This window comes from Cydia fagiglandana, chromosome Z (assembly GCF_963556715.1).
Source record: "Cydia fagiglandana chromosome Z, ilCydFagi1.1, whole genome shotgun sequence".
Taxonomy (NCBI): Eukaryota; Metazoa; Arthropoda; class Insecta; order Lepidoptera; family Tortricidae; genus Cydia; species Cydia fagiglandana.
In genome coordinates, this window is record NC_085959.1 from 10,253,713 (window position 1) to 10,277,542 (window position 23,830).

General features: G+C 38.0%; 1 protein-coding gene across 4 annotated transcripts in view; it reads left to right on the top strand.

Moving 5' to 3' along the window:
• Positions 1–23,830, top strand: part of LOC134678295 (titin) — a 145,764-nt gene that overhangs the window by 61,949 nt on the left and 59,985 nt on the right. For 2 of the 4 annotated variants that reach the window (XM_063536786.1, XM_063536787.1), the window contains exons 22-35: positions 112–1,964; positions 2,472–3,506; positions 3,681–3,995; positions 4,170–4,337; positions 4,512–6,345; positions 6,944–7,852; positions 11,521–11,561; positions 13,720–13,805; positions 14,889–15,109; positions 15,612–15,686; positions 16,138–16,242; positions 16,854–17,875; positions 19,699–19,759; positions 23,224–23,250. In XM_063536786.1, the coding sequence (XP_063392856.1) occupies positions 112–1,964; positions 2,472–3,506; positions 3,681–3,995; positions 4,170–4,337; positions 4,512–6,345; positions 6,944–7,852; positions 11,521–11,561; positions 13,720–13,805; positions 14,889–15,109; positions 15,612–15,686; positions 16,138–16,242; positions 16,854–17,875; positions 19,699–19,759; positions 23,224–23,250 (7,752 nt within the window). The other 2 variants (XM_063536788.1, XM_063536789.1) reach the window with 2 other exon arrangements.

Genomic DNA, 23,830 nt, shown 5'->3' on the forward strand with positions numbered 1-23,830 from the left:
ATTTATCTGCAACCAAAGTAAGTACTTACTAGCGTACGCAATTAAATAAAATAGGCCTCCTGAATAAGTAGACAGCAATATAATTAATGTGACCTTTTTTTCTGATTACAGAATCCCGAACAGTTATTTCACGAAAAACGTTCAAAGAAAAAACTGGTTTTAATCAATCTACGGCTGATCAAAAAACAACGACCAGCAAAGGATTATATCAGTCAACAGAAGAATCCAATATTTTACGACTTGAAAACGTACAAGATGTTGAAACTAAAACTACCACGGTTCCCTGGCGCACCAAGAGAGTGACTGAAGAATTGAAAAAAGAAGAAACTTTGGAAACTGTAAATTGGCGTAAACTAAAGCCGCAGGTACAGGAACAACAAACTTCTATGCAGCAGGTGACATTTACCGAAGATGCAAATATATTGACTGTTGATAACAAAGAACTTATTGACAAAACGAAGTTAATCGAAACAAGACACTGGAGAAAACCTAGACAGGATATACAGCAAATCGAAAGTACAACGACATCTGAAGATAGTAATATACTAGCAGTTGACAAAACAATGGTCACAAGCGAAACCGTAAAAGAAGAACAGCTTGAGACTAAACATTGGCGTAGACCAAGATCTGAACCCAAAGAAGATGCAAGTGTACCAGAAGCAGAACCACAAGAGCCAACCAAGCGACGGTCATCAGCTTTCCAAGAGCAAAAACCTGAAACTGTACCGTGGACTCAAGAGAGCATCAAATTACGTAAAACTAAAATAGATAAGAAAGAAATAGAAAGAGAGAAAATAGAAGACGTCACATTAAAACAAGTTCGAAAAACGTCTACACAAGACACTATAGATCGAACAGTCATCGAAGATTCAAAACCGGAACATTGGAGAAAATCTCTAACACAGGCGGTTCCTAAGCATGTTGAAGATTATACTTCATCTGAGGATGCTAACATACTAGTAATTGATAAAACAATTGAAACCGCCGAAAGCGTAAAACAGGATTCACTTGAGACAAAACATTGGCGCAAGCCTCGTTCTGAACCTAAGCAAGAGGCAGATGTACCCGAAGAACAAACACAAGAACCAATAAGACGAAGATCATCAGCATTCCAGGAGCAAAAACCAGAGGCTGTGCCGTGGACTCAAGAAAGCATAAAATTGCGCCCTACTCAAGTTGAAAAGAGAGAAATAGCAAAAGAAAAGATTGAAGATGTATCATTAAAACAAGTGAAAAAACCTTCGGTGGCAACCTTATTCGAACAAGATGAGAAGAACACCGTTGGTAGAATAATCACCGAAGACACAGAAATTCTGCACGTTGATAAATCAGAAGTCGTTCACCAAGAGGATATTGAGTATAGACAAAAATCTCGCACAAAGGAAGTAAGTAAGAATGTAGAAAATATCATTTCGACTGAAGATACTAATATACTTGCAATCGACAAAACAGTTGATACATCTGAAGATGTGAAATCGGAATCACTGGAAACTAAACATTGGCGAGGACAACGATCTGAACCTAAACAAGCCGTAGATGTACAAGAAGCACAACCACTGGGGCCAACAAGGCGGAGATCATCTGCATTCCAGGAGCAAAAGCAAGAACCTGTACCCTGGACTCAAGAAAGCATAAAATTACGCCCAACAAAAGTAGAAAAGAAAGAAATAACAAAGGAAAAATTAGAAGAGGTTACACTAAAACCGAGAAAGATGTCCGTAGAGACACTTGTAATAGAAGAGTCCTTGACACATGAAGAAGACACGGTTATATTAGAAATACCAGCTGACATAGTAACTGAAGATAATGTTGCACTTAAACCCATTACAAGACAAAAAGAAAAGCAAGAAAAACTTACAGAAGAAGATCAACCTGAGGAGGTTTCATGGCGCGGTAAAAGACGACCAAAAGAAGAACAGCCATCTGAAGAAGCGTTGCTTAAACCAGTACCTAAACAAAAGCTTGTCGAACAGAAGAAACCAGAAGAAGTGCAACTTAAGCCAATTAAAAAAGACAAACCTGTTGAAGAGGCACAGCCGGAGGAGGTATCATGGCGAGGCAAACGGAAGCCAAAAGAAGAACAGCCGGCTGAAGAAGTTGTACTTAAACCGGTCCCTAAACAAAAACCTCTAGAGGAAGAGAAGAAACCAGAAGAAGTGCAACTTAAGCCAATTAAAAAAGACAAACCTCTTGAAGAGGCACAGCCAGAGGAGGTATCATGGCGAGGCAAACGGAAGCCAAAAGAAGAACAGCTGGCTGAAGAAGTTGCACTTAAACCGATACCTAAACATAAGCCGGTAGAGGAAGAGACAAAACCGGAAGAAGTGCAACTTAAACCAGTGAAAAGAGACAAGCCAAAACCCGTTGAAGAAATTCAGCCGGAAGAAGTTTCATGGCCTACCGGTAAAAGGCGACCTAAAAAAGAACAGCCTGTGGAAGAGGTTCAACTCAAACCAGTGCCTAAACAAAAGGATGTCGAAGAAGAAAAACCGGAAGAAGTGCAACTCAAGCCAATCAAAAAAGACAAACCTGTTGAAGAGGCACAGCTAGAGGAGATATCATGGCGAGGCAAACGGAAGCCGAAAGAAGAACAGCCGTCTGAAGAAGTTGTGCTTAAACCGGTACCTAAACAGAAGCCTGAAGAGGAAGAGACAAAACCAGCAGAAGTGCAACTTAAGCCAATTAAAAAAGACAAACCTGTTGAAGAGGCACAGCCAGAGGAGGTATCATGGCGAGGCAAACGGAAGCCGAAAGAAGAACAGCCGGCTGAAGAAGTTGTACTTAAACCGGTCCCTAAACAAAAACCTCTAAAGGAAGAGAAGAAACCAGAAGAAGTGCAACTTAAGCCAATTAAAAAAGACAAACCTGTTGAAGAGACACAGCCAGAGGAGGTATCATGGCGAGGCAAACGGAAGCCAAAAGAAGAACAGCCGGCTGAAGAAGTAGCACTTAAACCGATACCTAAACAGAAGCCTTTAGAGGAAGAGACAAAACCGGAAGAAGTGCAACTTAAACCAGTGAAAAAAGACAAGCCAAAACCCGTTGAAGAAATTCAGCCGGAAGAAGTTTCATGGCCTACCGGTAAAAGGCGACCTAAAAAAGAACAGCCTGTGGAAGAGGTCCAACTCAAACCAGTTCCTAAACAAAAGGATGTCGAAGAAGAAAAACCTGAAGAAGTGCAACTCAAGCCAATCAAAAAAGACAAACCTGTTGAAGAGGCACAGCCAGACGAGATATCATGGCGAGGCAAACGGAAGCCGAAAGAAGAACAGCCGGCTGAAGAAGTTGTGCTTAAACCGATACCTAAACAGAAGCCTGTAGAGGAAGAGATAAAACCGGAAGAAGTGCATCTTAAACCAGTAAAAAAAGACAAACCTGTTGAAGAGGCACAGCCGGAGGAGGTATCATGGCGAGGCAAACGGAAGCCAAAAGAAGAACAGCCGGCTGAAGAAGTTGTGCTGAAACCGATACCTAAACAGAAGCCTGTAGAGGAAGAGATAAAACCGGAAGAAGTGCAACTTAAACAAGTAAAAAAAGACAAGCCAAAACCCGTTGAAGAAATTCAGCCAGAAGAAGTTTCTTGGCCTACCGGTAAAAGGCGCCCTAAAGAAGAACAGCCTGTGGAAGAGGTTCAACTCAAACCAGTGCCTAAACAAAAAGATGTCGAAGAAGAAAAATCAGAAGAAGTGCAACTTAAACCAAGCAAAAAAGAGAAACCTGTTGAAGAGACACAACCAGAGGAGGTATCATGGCGAGGCAAACGGAAGCCGAAAGAAGAACAGACGGCTGAAGAAATTGTACTTAAACCGGTGCCAAAACAGAAGCCTGTAGAGGAAGAGAAAAAACAAGAAGAAGTGCAACTTAAACCAATTAAAAAAGAAAAACCTGTTGAAGAGGCACAGCCAGAGGAGGTATCATGGCGAGGCAAACGGAAGCCAAAAGAAGAACAGCCGGCTGAAGAAGTTGTGCTTAAACCGATACCTAAACAGAAGCCTGTAGAGGAAGAGATAAAACCGGAAGAAGTGCAACTTAAACAAATAAAAAAAGATAAGCCAAAAGCCGTTGAAGAAATTCAGCCAGAAGAAGTTTCTTGGCCTACCGGTAAGAGGCGACCTAAGGAAGAACAGCCTGTGGAAGAGGTTCAACTCAAACCAGTGCCTAAACAAAAGGATGTCGAAGAAGAAAAAACAGAAACAGTGCAACTTAAGCCAAGCAAAAAAGAGAAACCTGTTGAAGAGACACAACCAGAGGAGGTATCATGGCGAGGCAAACGGAAGCCGAAAGAAGAACAGCCAGCTGAAGAAGTTGTACTTAAACCGGTACCTAAACAGAAGCCTGTAGAGGAAGAGATAAAACCGGAAGAAGTGCAACTTAAACCAGTGAAAAAAGACAAGCCAAAACCCGTTGAAGAAATTCAGCCGCAAGAAATTTCTTGGCCTACTGGTAAAAGGCGACCTAAGGAAGAACAGCCTGTGGAAGAGGTTCAACTCAAACCAGTGCCTAAACAAAAGGATGTCGAAGAAGAAAAACCGGACGAAGTGCAACTTAAGCCAATCAAAAAAGACAAACCTGTTGAAGAGGCACAGCCGGAGGAAATATCATGGCGAGGCAAGCGAAAGCCGAAAGAAGAACAGCCGGCGGAAGAAGTTGTACTTAAACCGATACCTAAACAGAAGCCTGTAGAGGAAGAGAAGAAACCAGAAGAAGTGCAACTTAAGCCAATCAAAAAAGAAAAACCAATTGAAGAGACACAACCAGAGGAGGTATCATGGCGAGGCAAACGGAAGCCGAAAGAAGTACAGCCGGCAGAAGAAGTTATCCTTAAACCGGTACCTAAACAAAAACCTTTAGAAGAAGAGAAACCGGAAGATGTACAACTCAAACCTATTAAGAAGCAAAAGCCCAAGTCTGTCGAAGAAGAACAGCCTGAGGATGTTTCTTGGCCTACCGGCAAGAGACGTCCTAAAGAAGAACAACCAGCGGAAGAGGTCGTATTAAAGCCAGTGCCTAAGCAGAAGCCTATAGAAGAAGAGAAATCGGAAGAAGTACAACTCAAGCCTATTAAGAAGCAAAAGCCCAAATCTGTCGAAGAAGCACAGCCTGAGGATGTTTCTTGGCCTACCGGCAAGAGACGTCCTAAAGAAGAACAGCCAGCGGAAGAGGTCGTCCTAAAGCCAGTGCCTAAACAGAAGCCTGTAGAAGAAGAGAAACCGGAAGAAGTACAACTCAAGCCTATTAAGAAGCAAAAGCCCAAGTCTGTCGAAGAAGCACAGCCTGAGGATGTTTCTTGGCCTACCGGCAAGAGACGTCCTAAAGAAGAACAACCAGCGGAAGAGGTCGTCCTAAAGCCAGTGCCTAAACAGAAGCCTGTAGAAGAAGAGAAACCGGAAGAAGTACAACTCAAGCCTATTAAGAAGCAAAAGCCCAAGTCTGTCGAAGAAGAACAGCCCGAGGATGTTTCTTGGCCTACCGGCAAGAGACGTCCTAAAGAAGAACAACCAGCGGAAGAGGTCGTCCTAAAGCCAGTGCCTAAACAGAAGCCTGTAGAAGAAGAGAAACCGGAAGAAGTGCAACTCAAGCCAATTAAAAAACAAAAGCCCCAGTATGTTGAAGAAGAACAGCCTGAGGATCTAAAACCTGTTATGAGGGAGAAATCACCCGACGAAACTAAAGCAGAAGAAGTCCAACATACAACCACAAAGAAAGAGAAAAAGATCAAAAAACAACACATAGTTCAAAAAGTCAAAGAAGAAACTGTAGAAAAAGAAGATCTTCAACCAGAGCTTGTCGAGAAGACAGAAGAAGAAGAGAAAACAGAGGAAATACAGCACAAAGTTATCAAAAAGGAGAAAAAGATCGCCAAGAAAGACGTTACAAAGGAAATAATCGTACTAGAAACACAGGAAGATTTACAGCCTCAGGTCGAAGAAGAAAAATCTACGACAATCCTAACAACTCAAGAAGAAGTAGACCAAATTCAGCCAGAAGAAAAACCTGTAGAGACAGTACAAAAGCGTGTCAAAAAGGAGAAAAAGGTTGCTAAGGAAGATATCAAAGTAGACGAAATCGTCGCTGAGGAACGAACACAACCAGAGACTGAGGAAGAAAAAGAAGTTACTGCACCAGTGAAACCAGTTGAGATGCCAGCGGAGAAACTTGAGGAAGTAAAAACTAGAAAAAAAGTTCATAAAAAAGAAAAGGTTGAAGAGAAAGTCGAAGTCGAAACAGTTGTGCTAGAAAAACAAGAACAACCTGTATCCGAAGCTCAAGAAGAAGAGATTACAACAGTCGTAACAACAGAAAGGAAAAGAACGAAGATTAAGACTAAGAAGCCGGACAAAAAGAGTAAGTATTTTAATCCATTCTGAAAGGCCCGACACAATCCATGCAGAAATAACGTGTTTGAATACATTTCTCTACATTTCTGTACAGTAGGTACTGTAAGGAAGAGGAAGTATGGATGTTTTTCTTAATTTTAATATTAGCCGAAGTAAATATAGTTTGGCAAGTGTCGCCCTGTCAGTGAGACATGGACAGAGAAAATTATAACCCCAAACAAGAATGAGTATAGTTTTTTTTTTTCTACGGTTACTGGCAGAACTTGTTTGCCAGGCTAACTATGTACGAGTAATAATATAGTTAAAATGTAAACTATAAATCATCTAAACTATGTATTATGTAGATAGTTCAGTTTCCACACCCTAGTTTTACAATATCAAGATAAATTGCGTAGATCCCTTTAATAATTAGGAAGGGAAGGGAAGGGAAGGTATCGTTTATTGTTATGACAGATGCATGGCTAACAACTGATTACGACATTTCGAGGAAAGTGTTGTAAACGGTAAAAATAAATTGTCAATATACTACTAAACACGCATATATTTAAAGGGTGATGTGACTAGAAATCTCCATTACATAAAATTAATAGACACCTATTTTACAGAAGTTGGACCGATAATTATAGAACCCATTAAAGCAATGAATATTCCAGAAAATAGTAATGTTGAACTGTATGTATCTTATGAAGCAGATGAAGATAAAAAAGTGTTATGGTATTGCAACAACAAACTCCTTGAACCAAGTGACGATTGCATTATTCACACTGAAGCTGATCATTCGACGATAGAGATAAAATCAGCAGATAAAAAGAAAGTAGGAAAATTTGAAGTAGTTGTTGAGTCCAATAATATGATCACAAAATCGGCAAGTACTGTTAAAATCGTAAAGCCGTCTGACGAAGCACTCATAAAACCACCAGTATTTATTCGACCCGTAAGTTCCAAACAAGTCACATTCGGTGCTATTGAACTATTTGAAGCAGAAGTGAAATCTAATCCTAGTGCGTCGTTCCAGTGGTTTATTGGTACCAAGGAGGTAACTTCTTACGCAAAAGAAAATAAATTACATAATATTTATATAACTACTAAAGATAATGTATCATGTCTTTGTATTGAAAATATGACTCCAGATTTAGTAAACGTTATCACCTGTCGAGCAGAAAATTTTGCTGGTTCCGTATCTTGTTCTGCTTCACTAGTGGCAAAAGATAACGAAACAGAAATGTACGGTGAGAACCCAGAATTCATAGAACCATTGAAATCAGCTTCCATAATGGATGGAGAACCTATAGTATTATCATGCGAAGTAAAGGGAATTCCTTGGCCTAAAATAGAATGGTACCACGATAAAAGAATTATAGAAAAAGCAAGAGACGTAGCAGTGGCAAGACAGGAATCCGGTTTATGCGAACTTCACATTAAAGAAGCATTCCCAGAAATGTCGGGCACATATACGTGTATAGCAACTAATCCCTTCGGGAGTTGCTCCAGCGAATGTATTTTAACCGTAGAAGGTAGAAAAGTGGTTCCAGCTTATGACTGCATGATATGTTTTGAGCAAAACTGCATGTACGAAACAAGTAGAATGCAAATTATTTTAGCAAAAATTGCACCTGTTTTGTTTTCACACAGTTTTGTTTTCACACACCAACATATTACAAACAATACACATGCCATGCATCTGTGTAAAACATTTTAACTTGATTACAATATGATATCGTGGTAAATATGACACCAACTACGTAAAGATTTATTATTGATGTATGTTAAGTTCCAAATTATCCAATCAATTTAGCCTACACGTAGACTACACAAGTAGAATTGGTTTTAAACGCTTCCTAATTAATACGATATCACAATTTGTTTTTGTTTATGAGCACCGATGAGTGAATGTTAATTCATTTTTCCAAAGAAAGGTAGTTGGTATTTGGTTTATAAAATATAGTATATTCAATAAAGGGGTCCACTGATTATCAGTCCGCCGACCTGTCAGTTAGAACAAAATTTTGACAGTTCCGAACAACTGACAGGCCGATACCGTCCGGCGGACTGTTAATCAGTGGGTCCCTTAAGATGATCGAATACAATACTCGTACTTTATTCATGACGCGCAGACCTGCAGTGGGTTATAAGTATAAGAGATTGAAACTAACTTTGCATGGCATTTGCAATGTCTGACAAAGTGCGACAATGTCAAATATCTATGAAAATTAGATGTTTATAATGACACGTCCTCACTTTGTTTTATTCAAGACGGACTTTAATCAAAATAAATATTCGATCTTCTTAAATCATCGCATTTAGTATAAAACCTATCTAACTAGGTAAATGAATGATGCTGGCTTATAAATATCTAACTGCAAAACAGTTACATTAAAAATACTCATTTCATTCCTTATTTAAAAGTATGTATTAAGGCCTACGCAAACCGGCGGAGCGCAGCGCAGATCACTTTAAATGTATCAATGTATATTCTCTCCTATTTAAATATAATTACGGTATAAATTTGAACGCTCTGAGACCGACCTCGGAGCGTCACGGATAATTGTTAAGTACTCCGCGGCATCGAGGAGTACGTTAGAGGATACCGCGGCGGTAGGCGGCGGAATGCGGAATGCCGCGGCTTTCCCCCGTTATGCACCGAGGCCTCCCGAGTACGCTGGGATAGCGCCGGGATGACAGAGGAGAACACGTGCACTCTAGTCACTAATCCCTTTTGATAGAGTACATGCGGCGGCACCCTCCAGCCTGCGCCGGAGTAACTACTCCCTGGTGCGCCGGCCGCCAGTGCCGGGCTGGCGGGCGCTCGCGGTATCGCAGGGGATCTTATCACGTCGGTGTGCGCTAAATCCTCCTCGGTGATCTGCGCTGCGCTCCACTAGTTTGCGCAGACGTTTAATGAGCATCTTTTTCATGAAACATGATTTCCCTACTTAGCAAGGAAATCAGTACCTACGTACATTTAAAGGTGGCTTTCGAATGGCAACTGCAGCTGCATTACTTAATGCAACTACAATACAATGCTCTTTGGACATTATGCTGAGGCCTTGACCCGGTCGTTGTCACCGACGGTTTCCTTGATAAAATGAATTTGAAGCATGAATATAGGATGCGGATGGTCTTATTGATCTTTCAGTAGGAGTAGCAGAGAAAGCGCTAATATTATTGGTCATCGTAAGTAGTAAAAAGTCCTAAATGCCACAATAAAACAGTAGACGTATTGTTGTTGCCCACCGTTCCTGGTCAACAATCTAACAATGAACTGTTTTTAGTATCTTGTTAGAAATAGTACACCGGCCAACGATAGAAAATTCTAGAAATCGATGTTCGCTCATGTCACCTAGGATATAGATGAATATGGTATCGACGCATTCATTGTAATGCCCTGAGCACAAATATGATGACAAACGCGAAAGAGGTCGGGGGTAGTTGCTGTGACGTCCGTCATAAAGTCGGCAGTACAAACCTTTTTTTTTTCTTTTAAACATACCATGTGGGGTACCCAATGAAAGGGATTTGTGAGTAGATCACAAATATATAACATACTGTAACCTTTTCAATACTTGGTCTAACAGATTATTAGAAAACGTTTAAAAATTGTACAATCCACAGTTGACTTTCAAGTACTCTAAATTGTAAATGGCTGAATGGATTAGTCCAAAATACATACCAAGTGACTGTGAATATAATTAACCAAATATATCAAAAAATAAGAAAAGTACATCAAGTTGAAATAAATATAATTTTTTGTTACTTACATTAAACTACAACTATTATTAAAACACAAAAAATCCGACGGTTGGACTGTCTGACATAATTTTTTGTTGTGGTCTTTTTACTAGCTTTCATTTGGTGCCCATATTGCTATAGTAAGAAAAAATCTCCCCCCCCCCTCCATTTTTCCATTTGCGGGATTTTCAAATTTTTATTATATAGCCTGTGTCACAACCACAATTCTAACGAATTCAACCACACCTCACGTGCTCACATGTCAAAAACCGTCTAGCAGTTTAGGCTGTAGGGCGTGCCAAATAAATGGACATATGGGGTATGTATAACGTATTTTTATTTAACACGCCCAACAGCCCATATCGACTATGCACCCATATCCGAGACGACGTGATTCATGAACGAAACCTAACCTTGGCTCCTCTACACCAGCGGCCACAACGAAGTGGACGCGGGCCGCACTTTGTTAATAAGTATTTATGACTTTATCAGACATTGTCATTTGTCTATATTACATACAAAATAGCCAGGGAGGCTCGCGGGCCGCTGGTTGCTGACCGCTGCTCTATACGATGGGCCAGCGCCGGCCACTCCAAGAGATGCAGCCATGCGATAGAATGAGATAGCAATACCACTTGCTCCCTCTAACCGCTCTAACGCATAAATGCGTCCCTTGGAGTGGCCGGCGTTGGCCCATCGTGTAGATTTGTAGAGGAACCATAAAGTTTGTGCCACCGGCCTGCTAAAATGTTTTGAACGTGTTTTTAATTTCGTCGCATTGCGATACATTGCGAACATATAGGTAGTTAGGGCATTTACGCCTCGCGCAAAACATCTGACGGCTCCTATGCTGCCCCCCAGTTCATGCACGGGGCCAATAGTGACAATAATGAGGCTAGGAACGTCACTCATTTATCAAGGAGATTGACAATGTCAGCGCCCGTATCACTGCCGCAGCAGTATTGTGTAGCTATCATGAATGCAGCTGCATTTGCAATTAGAAAGTGGAAGTGGAAAGGCCGCAACAGTAATAGAATATTGCAACTGTATCGTTGTTCAATCATACGAGCTTATAAATAAAGGATTTACAAACATTATTAATGAGATATATTAGATTTACTACGAACAATCAACCACTTCAAAGCAACCTCGTCGAGTTCTGCTTTTTCTAAACTAGGGTTCAAGTTCATGTATCGAATATATACCTACGTACTAATTACTGATGTTACAATGGTATTTTTAATCTGGGTATCCATTTATATAAAATGCTGGAAATGTCATATAGCTGGATATACGTACAAATGTGTCTGGCAGGCAAATATGTCATTATATGGCAAGAATTAGGTAAAACTCCGGACAGACATACTTGTACGTATGCCTCTAGCTACTATCACCATAACGTAAATCTTGGTCATGTCTTGTTTAAAACTAATAGTTTTTATTTATGTTTCAGCATATGAATATGCATCTGAGGAGGATATATTGAGTGACGAGGTAAGACAAAATAATGTAGACTTATTTTTTTTTACAAAACATCGCTAATTCTATTGGGTAACTAACTAACAAAAACATGATTACAACGGAATTAATACAGGTCTTTTAGCATGTTATGTTAGTACACAATAACAAGGAATAAATATTTTCTTGTTTAAGATCGAAAAGTTACGTTACATTTCTCTGTAACATAATGGTTATTTGTGTACAGTCACCTGCAATATTTAATATGTTACAAAACGAAGGCCGAAATAATATCTGACACGATCTAATTTGTAGAACCATAACAGCGTGTCACAATTTATGCGTCTTTTGAAGAGTACCTAACATAATCAACAGAGTAACATCGCAGGTGACTCTACGTTTTTCTAAGTACTCATACCTCAAACTGTGACTAAAGTTTTGCACTATTGATTCGGTCAAATTGTGTTTTTTGAAAAACTAATTATAGCCAGCCTTTTATGAATATAGTATGATACCTTAGGGTATGGTGCTTTACGCACACTAGCGTCCCTTCCCTTCCCTCTGACGCAACCCCCCCTTTTTGCATGAAATATATCCCGGATTTCAGTTTTTTTAATTTTTTGAGGAAAGTATTCATTTTAGGAAAAAAGTGTTCATGAAATAAATAATCCTTAATAAATTCTTAATAAAAAAGGTCATATTAATTTTTTATATGATGCACGTTATTCATGTATTAGCTTGTCAAAATTCGAAATAAGATGGGTCAAATCCGCCAAAAATATTTTTTTGTTGTTTGTTTTTTTTTAATATATATTTGTACATAAAAAGTAAATGTTATTGGTAAACTTGTCAGTTAAAATGGATTTTTACTTTTTTTTCGTAAAACTTAGTTTTTGCAAAGTGTTACTTGTCACTTTTGACATCTATCAATAAGAATATTTAGACTACGTCCCATAGTAGCAACATCGCCATCAAAAAGGCGTTTTGCACTATGTTACAATAAAAACTTGTTTTTTTTTATAATTGGTAGTAACTCTGAGACTAGCCGAATTCCAAAAAAGTTTGTAGGACATTTTTGTCTGTAAATATGATCAGGAATACGCTGTTAAAATTATTCGGTTTCCTCGTGTTACACCGTGTATAATAAATGAGTTTCGAATCCTAAGTAAAATCTATGTTATTTCGAATTTTAACAAGCTGCACCATATAAAAAAAAATTATATGACCTTTTTTTATTGAGAATTTATTAAGGATTATATCTTTCATTGACACTTTTTTCCCAAAATGTATACTTTTCTCAAGAAATGTAAAAAACTGTGAACCGGGACATATTTCATGCAAAAAGGGGGGGTTGCGTCCGGGGGAGGGGAAGGGACGTTAGTGTGCGTAAAGCAACATACCCTAAGGTATCATACTACATTCATAAAAGGCTGGCTATAATTAGTTTGTCTTCCCCATACATTATAGAACACAATTTAACCGAATCATATATTGTAATGAAAATAATAGTAGCTACTACGTACACGAGCGGTTTTACAAAGCCCTCATGGACCCGATGTAAACCTGCTCGCGTCGTTGAACTAGCTACGATTCGCGGACCTATTCGAAGAGACCGAGGGTATTGCGGACGAAGAAGGATCATGACGAATAATTACCGGAAATATATCCATAAGGACGGTACGGTCGACATTTGTCGGGCATGCCGCCGCCGTCTCGGAGAGTTAATACGAGTACTCGCACAGACATGACTATTGTAGCCAATAAGCCTAAAATCGTATCAATCGCAGCGCCGGGCCGTCCGAGTAGGGCAAGTACAACAAGTACATGTACCGCCATGTGAAATGTTGACCCGACGATCAATGTTCCTATAGACGTGTTAGCGAACGGTCTCATAGCGAAGAGTCTCGACCAACACGTATAGAGACTCACACTGGGTGGCTGGAGACGGCACCCTAGGTTAGGTTTTTTATAATGTGTTTATATTTTTTGTACTGTTTTGTGTTTTTATATTGTACTTTTATATACATATTATAAAAATGCCTAGCCTCAGAAGGATGATGAGTAAAGAGAATAATGATATAAAAGTGCATTATTTTAAAAATACTTGCCCTGATTTTAAATATTGGTAACTTACCAACAGAAAACATATAATGCATCGTAAAAAAGAGTTTAAGTAAATGAAATGTATTTTCAGAAAACAAGTGACATTGAAGAATTTGCACCAAGGATTGTTAAAGCCTTGCCTACGGTTGTATCTACGACAGAGGGCACACTTACGAGGTACGTAGCGTTCAATAAGATAGATGAGTACTATTAGTAGATATAGATATAGATAACAATTATCGGGTACTATTAAAATAAGAGAACAAGAAAGATCCCTTTATCGTTGCTTGATAGTGATAAGGTTAAGTGTGAAGTCTTTTAAGTCGCCATGATCTAGTGTAGATGAACTACTCTACTAAGTGTGCAGAGGAACCTTACATAAGGAAGGGGCTTATAGGTATGTCCACGTGTCAAAAAGGCTAGGGGTTTTAACATCTGAACGAATAGCTCTATATTACATCTTTAAATCTGGAATTTCTGACATCAGGCCGCGTAGCCAACATGCCGATTGCTTACGCTCCGTAGCGATCGAAACGCAACAGAAGAGTGATAGAGAGACACAAAGCGTTTCGTTGTCGTAGCGATAGCGATTGCATGTCATCTTGGCTAGGCCGGCTGGGCATCATAATATAACATTCATACTTTTACTTATTGACAATGGATATAGTGATATACTGGCAGTGGAGCATAAGTTTTAAGTTTAAGTTCTATACCAAAGATAATTTGAAATAAAAGCGGATTTCAAAGTAAATTATATATTAGCCACAGTAAATTTACTGTCATCTTTCGACAGAAGATTAAAACTTTTAGAGCGCCATTTGACTTTAATCCTTATTCTTTCACTGATATGTGTTAATTTGTTATATGTATATTGAAATTAACGCCCTCTACTCTACAGTTAAAAGGTATGGTGCAACCTTTTCGAGCGATGGCGCCATAACCTTTGGCCTACGGTCGAGTAGATGGCATTAATTTCAATATTTCTATCTCTATACGCTCTATTCTCTACTAAGCTCTATTATAACACCTAGACATTCTGGATTAATACAATACAATGTATTAATACAATAATACACTTGGATACACTTATTGGCAGTACGACACTTTGACTGGACTTTCTGATACGGAAATATATGCCTCTAAAGGATTTGCTTTAAATATTTGTGACAGAAGGCTTTCAATTGAAAGGAAGTGTTTGCTTTGGTAATGATTATTAGGTTATTCTAAACAAACTAATGTTGGAATCTTTCGCTGTCACAGGTTAGAGGCAAAAGCTATAGGTATGCCGAAGCCGCAGACAAGATGGTTGAAACACGGGATGGAAATCGTTCATTCCCAAGAATACCAAATTGAAGAAATGGAAGATGGCACGTCAATTTTAATTATTCCCGAGGTTTACCAAGATGATACGGGTGAAATTAAATTTGAAGCCTACAACCCTCTTGGAGTGACGTCTACCATTGCCGCATTATCAGTCGAGAGTTAGTCAAATTTTATTTTAGAAAATCAAATCCGAGCTACTAATTTATAACATGCTTATATTTTCAGTTTTGCAGGTTCAGAAGAATTTGTCAAAAGTTATGCGAGCACACAGTTCTAATCAAATCTTCAATGTTATAACTTTCCCATCCCTTACTCCTTAACTCCTTATGCCATTCTAAATTTATCTTACATCCAATTCCAATTCAAATTAAAATATTATATTTATGTTCTCGTGTTGGAACATTACTTTCATTTGTTCGTCCATTTCCTTCAACCTACATAGATTCTGTCATAAACACTATATGCACTTTATACACACTTCTACCGTTTAATTTTTAATCTGAGTCTACAATATCAAAAACGAAGTAGTAATGCTGTGGTTGGTTACTGGAATCTATTTTACCACATTTCAGCAAAGACTTAACTAAATCTACGAAAAATTCGTAATAGAGAAATGTTATCTCAAATTTTACAGCTACTAAAAATTATTGTGGATTATAGGTATCATTGGAACAAAAGAGTATCGCAAACCGGAATGGGTGACACATATGGAAGAATTGCAAGCTGCACTGAAAGGTATTATTCCAGTCCTCGTATGTGTATTGACCCAATCCACGTAGTATTTGTTATAGAACTGGTACATGAAGTAAAGGAATTCGTGTCAAACCTAAATTTCACGTATAAGCACAGAATAAATAATAGTACTAGGTACAGAAGACTCACTCTCTAACAAAACACGTCTGTTACGATCAGCACAGATATGGCCGCTAGGTGGCGACAGCGCCACGCACGACTTATGGCAAACCCCAAAATTGGGGTCGAACGGATGCACTTTTAGCTACCTGTAGCAAAGCGACGAAATCGCGGAGTGAGCCACGCCTGGTACATATATGTAATTAATTAATGTATGTGGATAATCGTAACCGTGGTCCAATAATATGTTAAATGTATTAAGTGTTTCGTATCCAGCTCGATTACCTTATTTAATGTTCATAAAACCTATTTTGAATATACATATATTTTTCAGCTACTCAATCTGTTCCGACTTTTGTAAAAGAAATATTAGGGGAACGTGTTCACGAAGAAGATACTGTAAAGTTTGAGGCAGTTTATAGTGGAAACCCAACCCCAGGTAAGTGATACTGACTTACTTTTCTTATTATAATTTGCCTGTCTGTGTATATAAAGAGCCTTCTTCTTTATCCTCCTGTAAATTTAATTCCTCAATCAATTATAAACCTGTATAGTTCCAAAAACAAAAACAAAACAAATGCTTCTGGGTCATAAGGTGACAGTCCATTTCCAACAACAGCAGTACTACCCTTCATTTTACTATGGAAATTGACAATAACACCGACGCGTTCGTACTAGTAGTGCAGCTGCGGTCAGAAATGGAATGTTACCCTTAGCTAATTCTTACACAGTGTGACCACCGACTTTATTTTTGATTTAAACCGAATAACTTAATTCAGAAGCACAAATAATATGTAACTTGTAAAACAGTTTTAAACACAGTTATATAATTACTAGCTTCTGTCCGCGACTTCTTTTGCGTGGAACGATGATGATTATTAATAAAAACTACCCTAATTCCTTTCCCGGGACTCAAACTATCTCTATACCTACCAAATTTCGTTTGAATCGGATCAGCGGTTTAAGCGCGAAGAGGTAACAGACAGACACTTTCGTATTTTTAATATTAGTATGGTTTATGCTTTTGATTCAACTAGCAATATATTTCAGAAATTCTATGGTACAAGGACGATAAAGTTATAAGAACTGATGAGCAATATACTGTAGATAATGTGGATAATCATACATGGTGTATAATTAAAAAAGCTAACAAAACAAATGAGGGAACCTATATGTGCAAAGCTGTCAGTGACATTGGAATGGCAATAACTAAAGCCAAATTGCAAGTATTCAAAGCAGGAGAAACCATTAAAAAGGCTAAAACTGTACGAGAAAAAACCAAACTTGAAAAAACGGTTAAGCGAGAAAAAGATGTGGTAGAAAAAGAACAAGCGAAAACAGTTTTAGATGAAGCAACTCCTACCGTCACAGAGGAAGTACAAGAAATTGAAGAGCCAAAACCAATTAAAAAAGTTGTAAAAGAAAAGGTAACAGTTAAATTAAGCTCAGCCGAACCCGTTGAAACTGTCGATATGGCTTCCTTTAAAAAGGTTGACAAAAAAGAAAAGCCTGCACCCAAATTAGAAACTCTAAAGCCAGGTATAACACCACATGAGCACCTCATATCGTCGCAACAGCAGAAAGAGGAAACGGTCGAATCCTTTGAGAAATCTCCCATCGAGAAACAAAAAGGAATTATAAAAACTGTTGAATCAGACTCCAAAATGGTAGCGGAGATTAATGAGTTACTTGAAGTTATCAATGCCAGGGAGTTTGGACCTGGCGAGTCACCATTGAGAGAACTCGCAAAAATAGGTTACATGCTAAGAACTGGTGTCACGACTGAAGAGATAGAGAGTCTGTATGATTCCCAATATTTCCCAGCCCTGCGAGTGCCGCAATCCCAATCAGCCTTAGTGCAGTTGGTTGAGCGCCAAGGCCATGGCGCACTCATTACAGAAGTTCTTACAGAAGAAACGACACAAGACGAAGACGTAATTGCCGCAAAGGTGGGCTTCCGCGCTTTTCTGAAGATGGTGGAAATGAAGGCCAGTTCTGTCGAAGAGGTCATTGCTCACTTTTACCCTGAAGACTTCAAACCGCGGTCTTGGGAACAAAGAGAAGCACATGAGGTAACTAAAAAATGATTAGAGTAGTTTTACATCTAACCACAGAATAAATAATAGTACTAGGTACAGAAGACTCACTCTCTAACAAAACGCGTCTGTTACGATCAGGACAGATATGGCCGCTAGGTGGCGACAGCGCCACGCGCGGCTTATGGCAAACCTCAAAATTGGGGTGGAACGGATGTACTTATAGCTACCTGTAGCAAAGAGACGAAATCGCGGAGTGAGACACGCCTGATTTAACACATTATTATTTTTTTAAAGAGAACATGTATATTTGTATTGAGGTACAAATAATCAAAGTTTCTGAAACAGCGCTTAGGTAAGAGCAGGCGACAACCGCCTATTGCGAAGCAGTGTGGGGGGATTGCAACGAGAGTTTGTCACGCCAGCGTATTTAAAAACTAAATTCTTCAGTCTAACACACAACACATCTCGTTTTATTACTTTCATCATTATTCTAAAGATTTTATTTGCAGTATCTCTTTTGATATTTAAGGAATCATTGCTGACTTTAGACAATTACTTTATTAAATTCAGTTAAATGTAATTTTTCAATACAAAAATAGTACTAAACCACTGTTTCTGGCGATAGAAATATTATATCATAACCAGGGCCGTCTTAAACCATGCTGGGGACCCTGGGCACATAAGATTTTGGGGCCCTTTTGGAAAGTAAAGAAGCTAATTATTCTATAAACTGAAATAAATGTCATATACTAAGAAAACGTGACCAAGGCCTCCAGTGCCCCAGGCTGGAATCGAACCAGTGTCCTCTGCTATCGCGGCAGGTGCCTGAACCACTCGGCCACCGGGCCACAGCGGCATTAGTCAAATTTTTCCAAGTATATGCACTTCTTACTGAAAGCTTGTGGCGCCTCCTGGCCCCTGGCCTGGCCCGGTGGCCGAGTGGTTCAGGCACCTGCCGCGATAGCAGAGGACGCTGGTTCGATTCCAGCCTGGGGCACTGGAGGCCTTGGTCACTTTTTCTTAGTATATGACATTTATATCAGTTTATAATTTATATACTTAGTAGTGTTTCTGCTTGATAAAAACAAATTAAAATATTTTCTGAAAATAATTTAATTTGTTCAAATACTTCATAGTAGTAATTATTCTAATTAAACTAACATTTTTCCACTATAATCTACTATTTATTATGAGTAATCAAATATACTGTTACTGTCTGTACTTCGGAGCCCCCTGAGGATGGGGGTCCTGGGCACGGGCCCGGTGTGCCCTTATGGTAAAGACGGTACTGATCATAATGGGTCAACCTTTTTTTAATAAATGTGGCATTTGACATTAACTGTTCTTTCTTATCTAACTTTCTGCCAGCAAACTGTTCTGCAGTTTGGCAGATAAGTGCAATAATTACACTGTAATTTTGTTTGCATTAAATAAATTAAAAAAATTGATAGACTCGCCTGGGTAAATCGACTAGATGAATAAAATTAGGTAATCCTACCTACGCTCCTCCTCACCTCCATCTCACGCTATAGTGATGATGATGATGATGATCCTTCCGGCCGATTTCGACCATGGCGACCACTTCGACTCCTAGTTAGCTCGGCGCTCGTGCGCCCGAATATGGCTGACATAGCCGATCCTGGAGGTGAACCTCCGCGCACATTGAGGGCACGTGAGAACACCAGCCACATAGTGGTAGTGAATGGAAGCAGGCTGGCGCGCTTTCAGATCATCGCGTTTAGCGTCGAGGTGTACGCTATAGTATATAGATTCATATCATCAGTTACTGAAAAATATTAGCACCACGATCCTTAACAAAAAATACATTTCTAATATACTTGTTGTTAAAATTACAGGTCATCGTGGAGTCTTCAGCTGAACACGTCGCGGAAAGTCGTACAACGAAAGTTATTAAAGGTTGGAACTTAAATTTTTAATAATTTACAGTCGAATTAGGTACTTAATTAAAAAAACGTAGTTATATGACACTTCATTTGACAAAAGTTAAATAAGCATGACTTTACGGCACAAGGTAAACCAATGTTTAGTGCTGAATTAGGACCGCATTATCATTTTTTAGATTTCCGTACCCAAACGGGATCCTAATACTAAGACTGTCCGCCTGTCCATCTGTCTGCCACCAGGCTGTCACCAGGCGGTATCTCAGGAACCGTGATAGCTAATAGGCAGTTTAAATTTTCACAGATGATGTATTTCTGTTGCCGCTAGTTATAACAACATACCTATACTAAAAACAGAATATAATAATAAATATTTAAGTTTGGCTCCCATTCAACAAACGTGATTTTTTGCCGTTTTTTGGCGAATTGTAGGTTAAATCCGCTTTCCGCTTTATACGAAGGTTTAAAACAATTTCGTATACCTACACCATTGTAGCCTGGTACAGTCGAGTTCAAAGATATATTTACACTTTTTGTCTTATTACAAAGGAGTAGGGTGCAAACTTGTAAACATAGTTTTGACGTCGACTGCACCTGCAACTCGTTTTCATTTTTTTACGGTTCAGAATATTTTCAAGCGGGTTTAACTACATGTGGTAAGAATATTATGCATTTGTTTATTATTACTTGACAACTATTTCTTGTTTTTGTTTGTTAGAATCAATGTAAACAATAGTTACCTATTTTAGTGTAGTAAATAAAGGCAGTGGACCCCGCAGTAATTCCTCAGCCAGAAAAAACTTTACAGTATGATAAAGTATCGATAAATAAAAAGTATTGTATAAATTTCCAAAGAATAATAACAATAGAATTTGGACTCTCGCTAGGTGGTTGGATCAAGGGTCAGATGCAGAAGGCGGTAATTTTGGACACGGCGCGTATAGTACGTCGATTCCTCACTCTGCGGCCCTGACCACCGGCAGCTTGGGCCCTGCCCCGCTGCCGGCGGCACCCTAGGTTAGGTTTTTTATAATGTGTTTATAATTTTTTTTTTATTGTTTGTAAGTGTTTTTATATTTTACTTTTATATCCATATTATAATTAACCTAACTTAAGAAGAAAAATAAATAAAGAATAGAATTTAAGTAAATACCTAAAGTCTTAAATCGTTAATATTTTTTTACGGAAAAATGCTCTGTTTAAACTTTCTTCTCCAGACATATTCATGTAACGTATTGCAACAATATATGAAATAACAAAAAAAAAATATCCCCGCAGAAATACCAATATTAACAAAATATAATTTTTTGGCGTGGCTTGAACCAGAAAATTGCTCAGTCTAATTTTTTCACTGGAATGCCATTTTATTCCCGATTTATACCTACAAATTGAAAATCTAAAAAAGTTACCATGTAACTATACTTTTTTTCAGAAATTGCCTTTTTACTCGCTGTGGAAAATTTCTCTATCCATTTTATTTATTGAATTATAGTGCGTCAAGCAAATCTTGTCAGTAGCAATGTAAAGCAAACTAAAGTAGGGCAACACTCAAAGAGTAGTATTCACGTAGTATTGCGCTAAGAAAAGCAGCAATGTACAATGTACATCGAACCAAAACTTTTTTTTCCACTGAGCGCGCCCTGTTACGTACGTCAATTCAAATTGTCACTCGTGGATTCTCTATTGAAAATGTTTGAAATTGTTATTAAATGGTATGGACGGACAATTTAAAAGCGGTGTGTGGTGAATTTGAAGATCTCAAAATAAAATTAGAAGTGAAATATGCCGTTAAACAAGAATGTAATGAATAAAATCATTGCTTCAGCAGATAGATGTCCTATTAGATTTTAATATTTTATTAGATTTATGAGTTGGAACTGTAGGCATTGTAGGCACCTTAGCTTTGATTAAGCTCAATTTTATTTAATATATTGGTATTTAATGGTGACACAGCAGAAATATCTCTTGAAATAGAATCGATTCAGAATGTAAACATGATGTAAACAAAGATGATGGCTGTCATTCGCGATCCACATTCCACAGATAAAACACAGATGACACGCGATTTTCGAATTATTCGAACACAGTGTTGCCAACCCGCGATTTTTCAAATTTGCCGCCGTTTGCTACTGACAAGATTTGCTTGACCCAGTATAAGTTCACAGTTGTCTTTCCATTCAACTATAAAAACATCCAAAAAAATAACGAGCGTATTAAAAACTAAACATATCGGGAGCAGTGTATAGTATAGGGAGCGGGGTGTACAAGGGATGATAGTTCTTTTGGATATTTTGGATTTAAGTATATACGTGACTACTTAGTATATATTTAAAAAAGAAATCAGGCTGAGAAATTTTCCACTCTCAGTTTTTAATAGTTCTAAAATACATAAACCTGGGTATGCATTTTATTTTTGGATTTTCTTACCCACTACGCCAAATTATATTCTAAGATCATATAAGAAGGAAAAAATGGCAGAGCAATTTTCCGATGAAAATCAGCGTCAAAAAAGGAATTATCATAAAAAAAATATTCTCATGTTTGACAAAAGTTTTAGATTTTTTTCTAGTATCACATACTGATACAAATAACTTATTTGGTAAAATAATTTTGGACGGAGGAATTACTCGGTTCAATATATAAACAGATTTGTATTTTTACGTATAAATACCTAAGTTAGGAGTGTTTTTTTTTTTGGATATTTATATGTTAGTTTCGGCTCATACTATACAATAACCTAGCAAAATTTCATCGACTGAGAAATTAATGCATGGGTCTCCATACAACAACTTGCTTCATTAGATTTAGATTTATTTATTTACACTACATTTACTACACTATTTGTTTTACAAGGGAGCAAAGTTGTTGTTTAACCGCTCGTGCTAATATTGACACCCGAGCAAGCGAAAGATTCCAAAATTGAACCACGAGCATAGCGAGTGGTTCGAAAAATGGAATCTTGAGCGTTGCGAGGGTTTCAAAGCACGAGGGTTAAACAATATTTGCCCCGAGTGAAACACAAAATTTTTCACCGCGCCAATTCGAAGCAAATATTAAATGTAAAATATCAAACAAAATCAAACCAAATCAAATCCAAATAAATGTTATTAAATATTTATCATCCAAAATAATAATTTAAAAATCAATTCTACCAGCAAACATAAGAAATCAACTCAAAATTTGCATTTGATTATTTTGCCTCACATGTGAATAAAATGCAACTTTGCTAATTTTGCTATCAGTTTTGTGAAGTGCAAAGTAAGCCTTTCCGAGCTGGTGTGGTGAAAAGGTTCATACCTTTGTTTCAAACTAATTTGCCAATAGTTCACTATTTGACTCAAAATTTGTTAGTACATTGAAGATCATTCGTTAATGTACTTACAAATATTGAGTCAAATAGTGAACTTTTGGCTAATTTGTTATCGTGATATTACCATGAAAATTATGCTATAGATTTTCACGAATTTTTCTTGTTATCAGATACATCGGAGGTTCTCGAAGAAGAAGGTAAGCCCCATCAAACCTACTCAATGTATGTACTAATTTGAGAAAATGAAAGAAAATGCTTATATTTTGTGGTAATGATGTCATACACCACTTTTGCTTATAACCCTTGTTTTGGAAATTAACTTAAATGCGGCTGTTTATTATTTTAACTTAACTGAGTATTTGAAGTATTTTAGGTGTTTAACATTAATGCTTACTTTAAGAGCGTAATAAGAGATACCTAATATTTAAGCCCAAAAGAAAAATGATGTAACGCTTCAAACAAACTGATAATTTATCCGACTGCGGCGATGTCGTTATGGAATGATACAAGTATTGCAATGGAACATGGAACAATTTAGATCGATGGCATCATTACGTTACTTTACATTTTACCACAATCGGATAAAAAGTTAAAAACTATTACCAGCATTTAATTAGCAACGTTACAAAACGTCGATCACTCGATTAATGTGTTTTCAGCTTTTTGTATTAATGGTGCAGCTTTCAATTTGCAAACGTGTGTGCTTCTTTCGTGTTCACGATTTATTTAACTACAGTTATATCAAGTAAGTACCGCTTTATACTAGTTACAAGATAG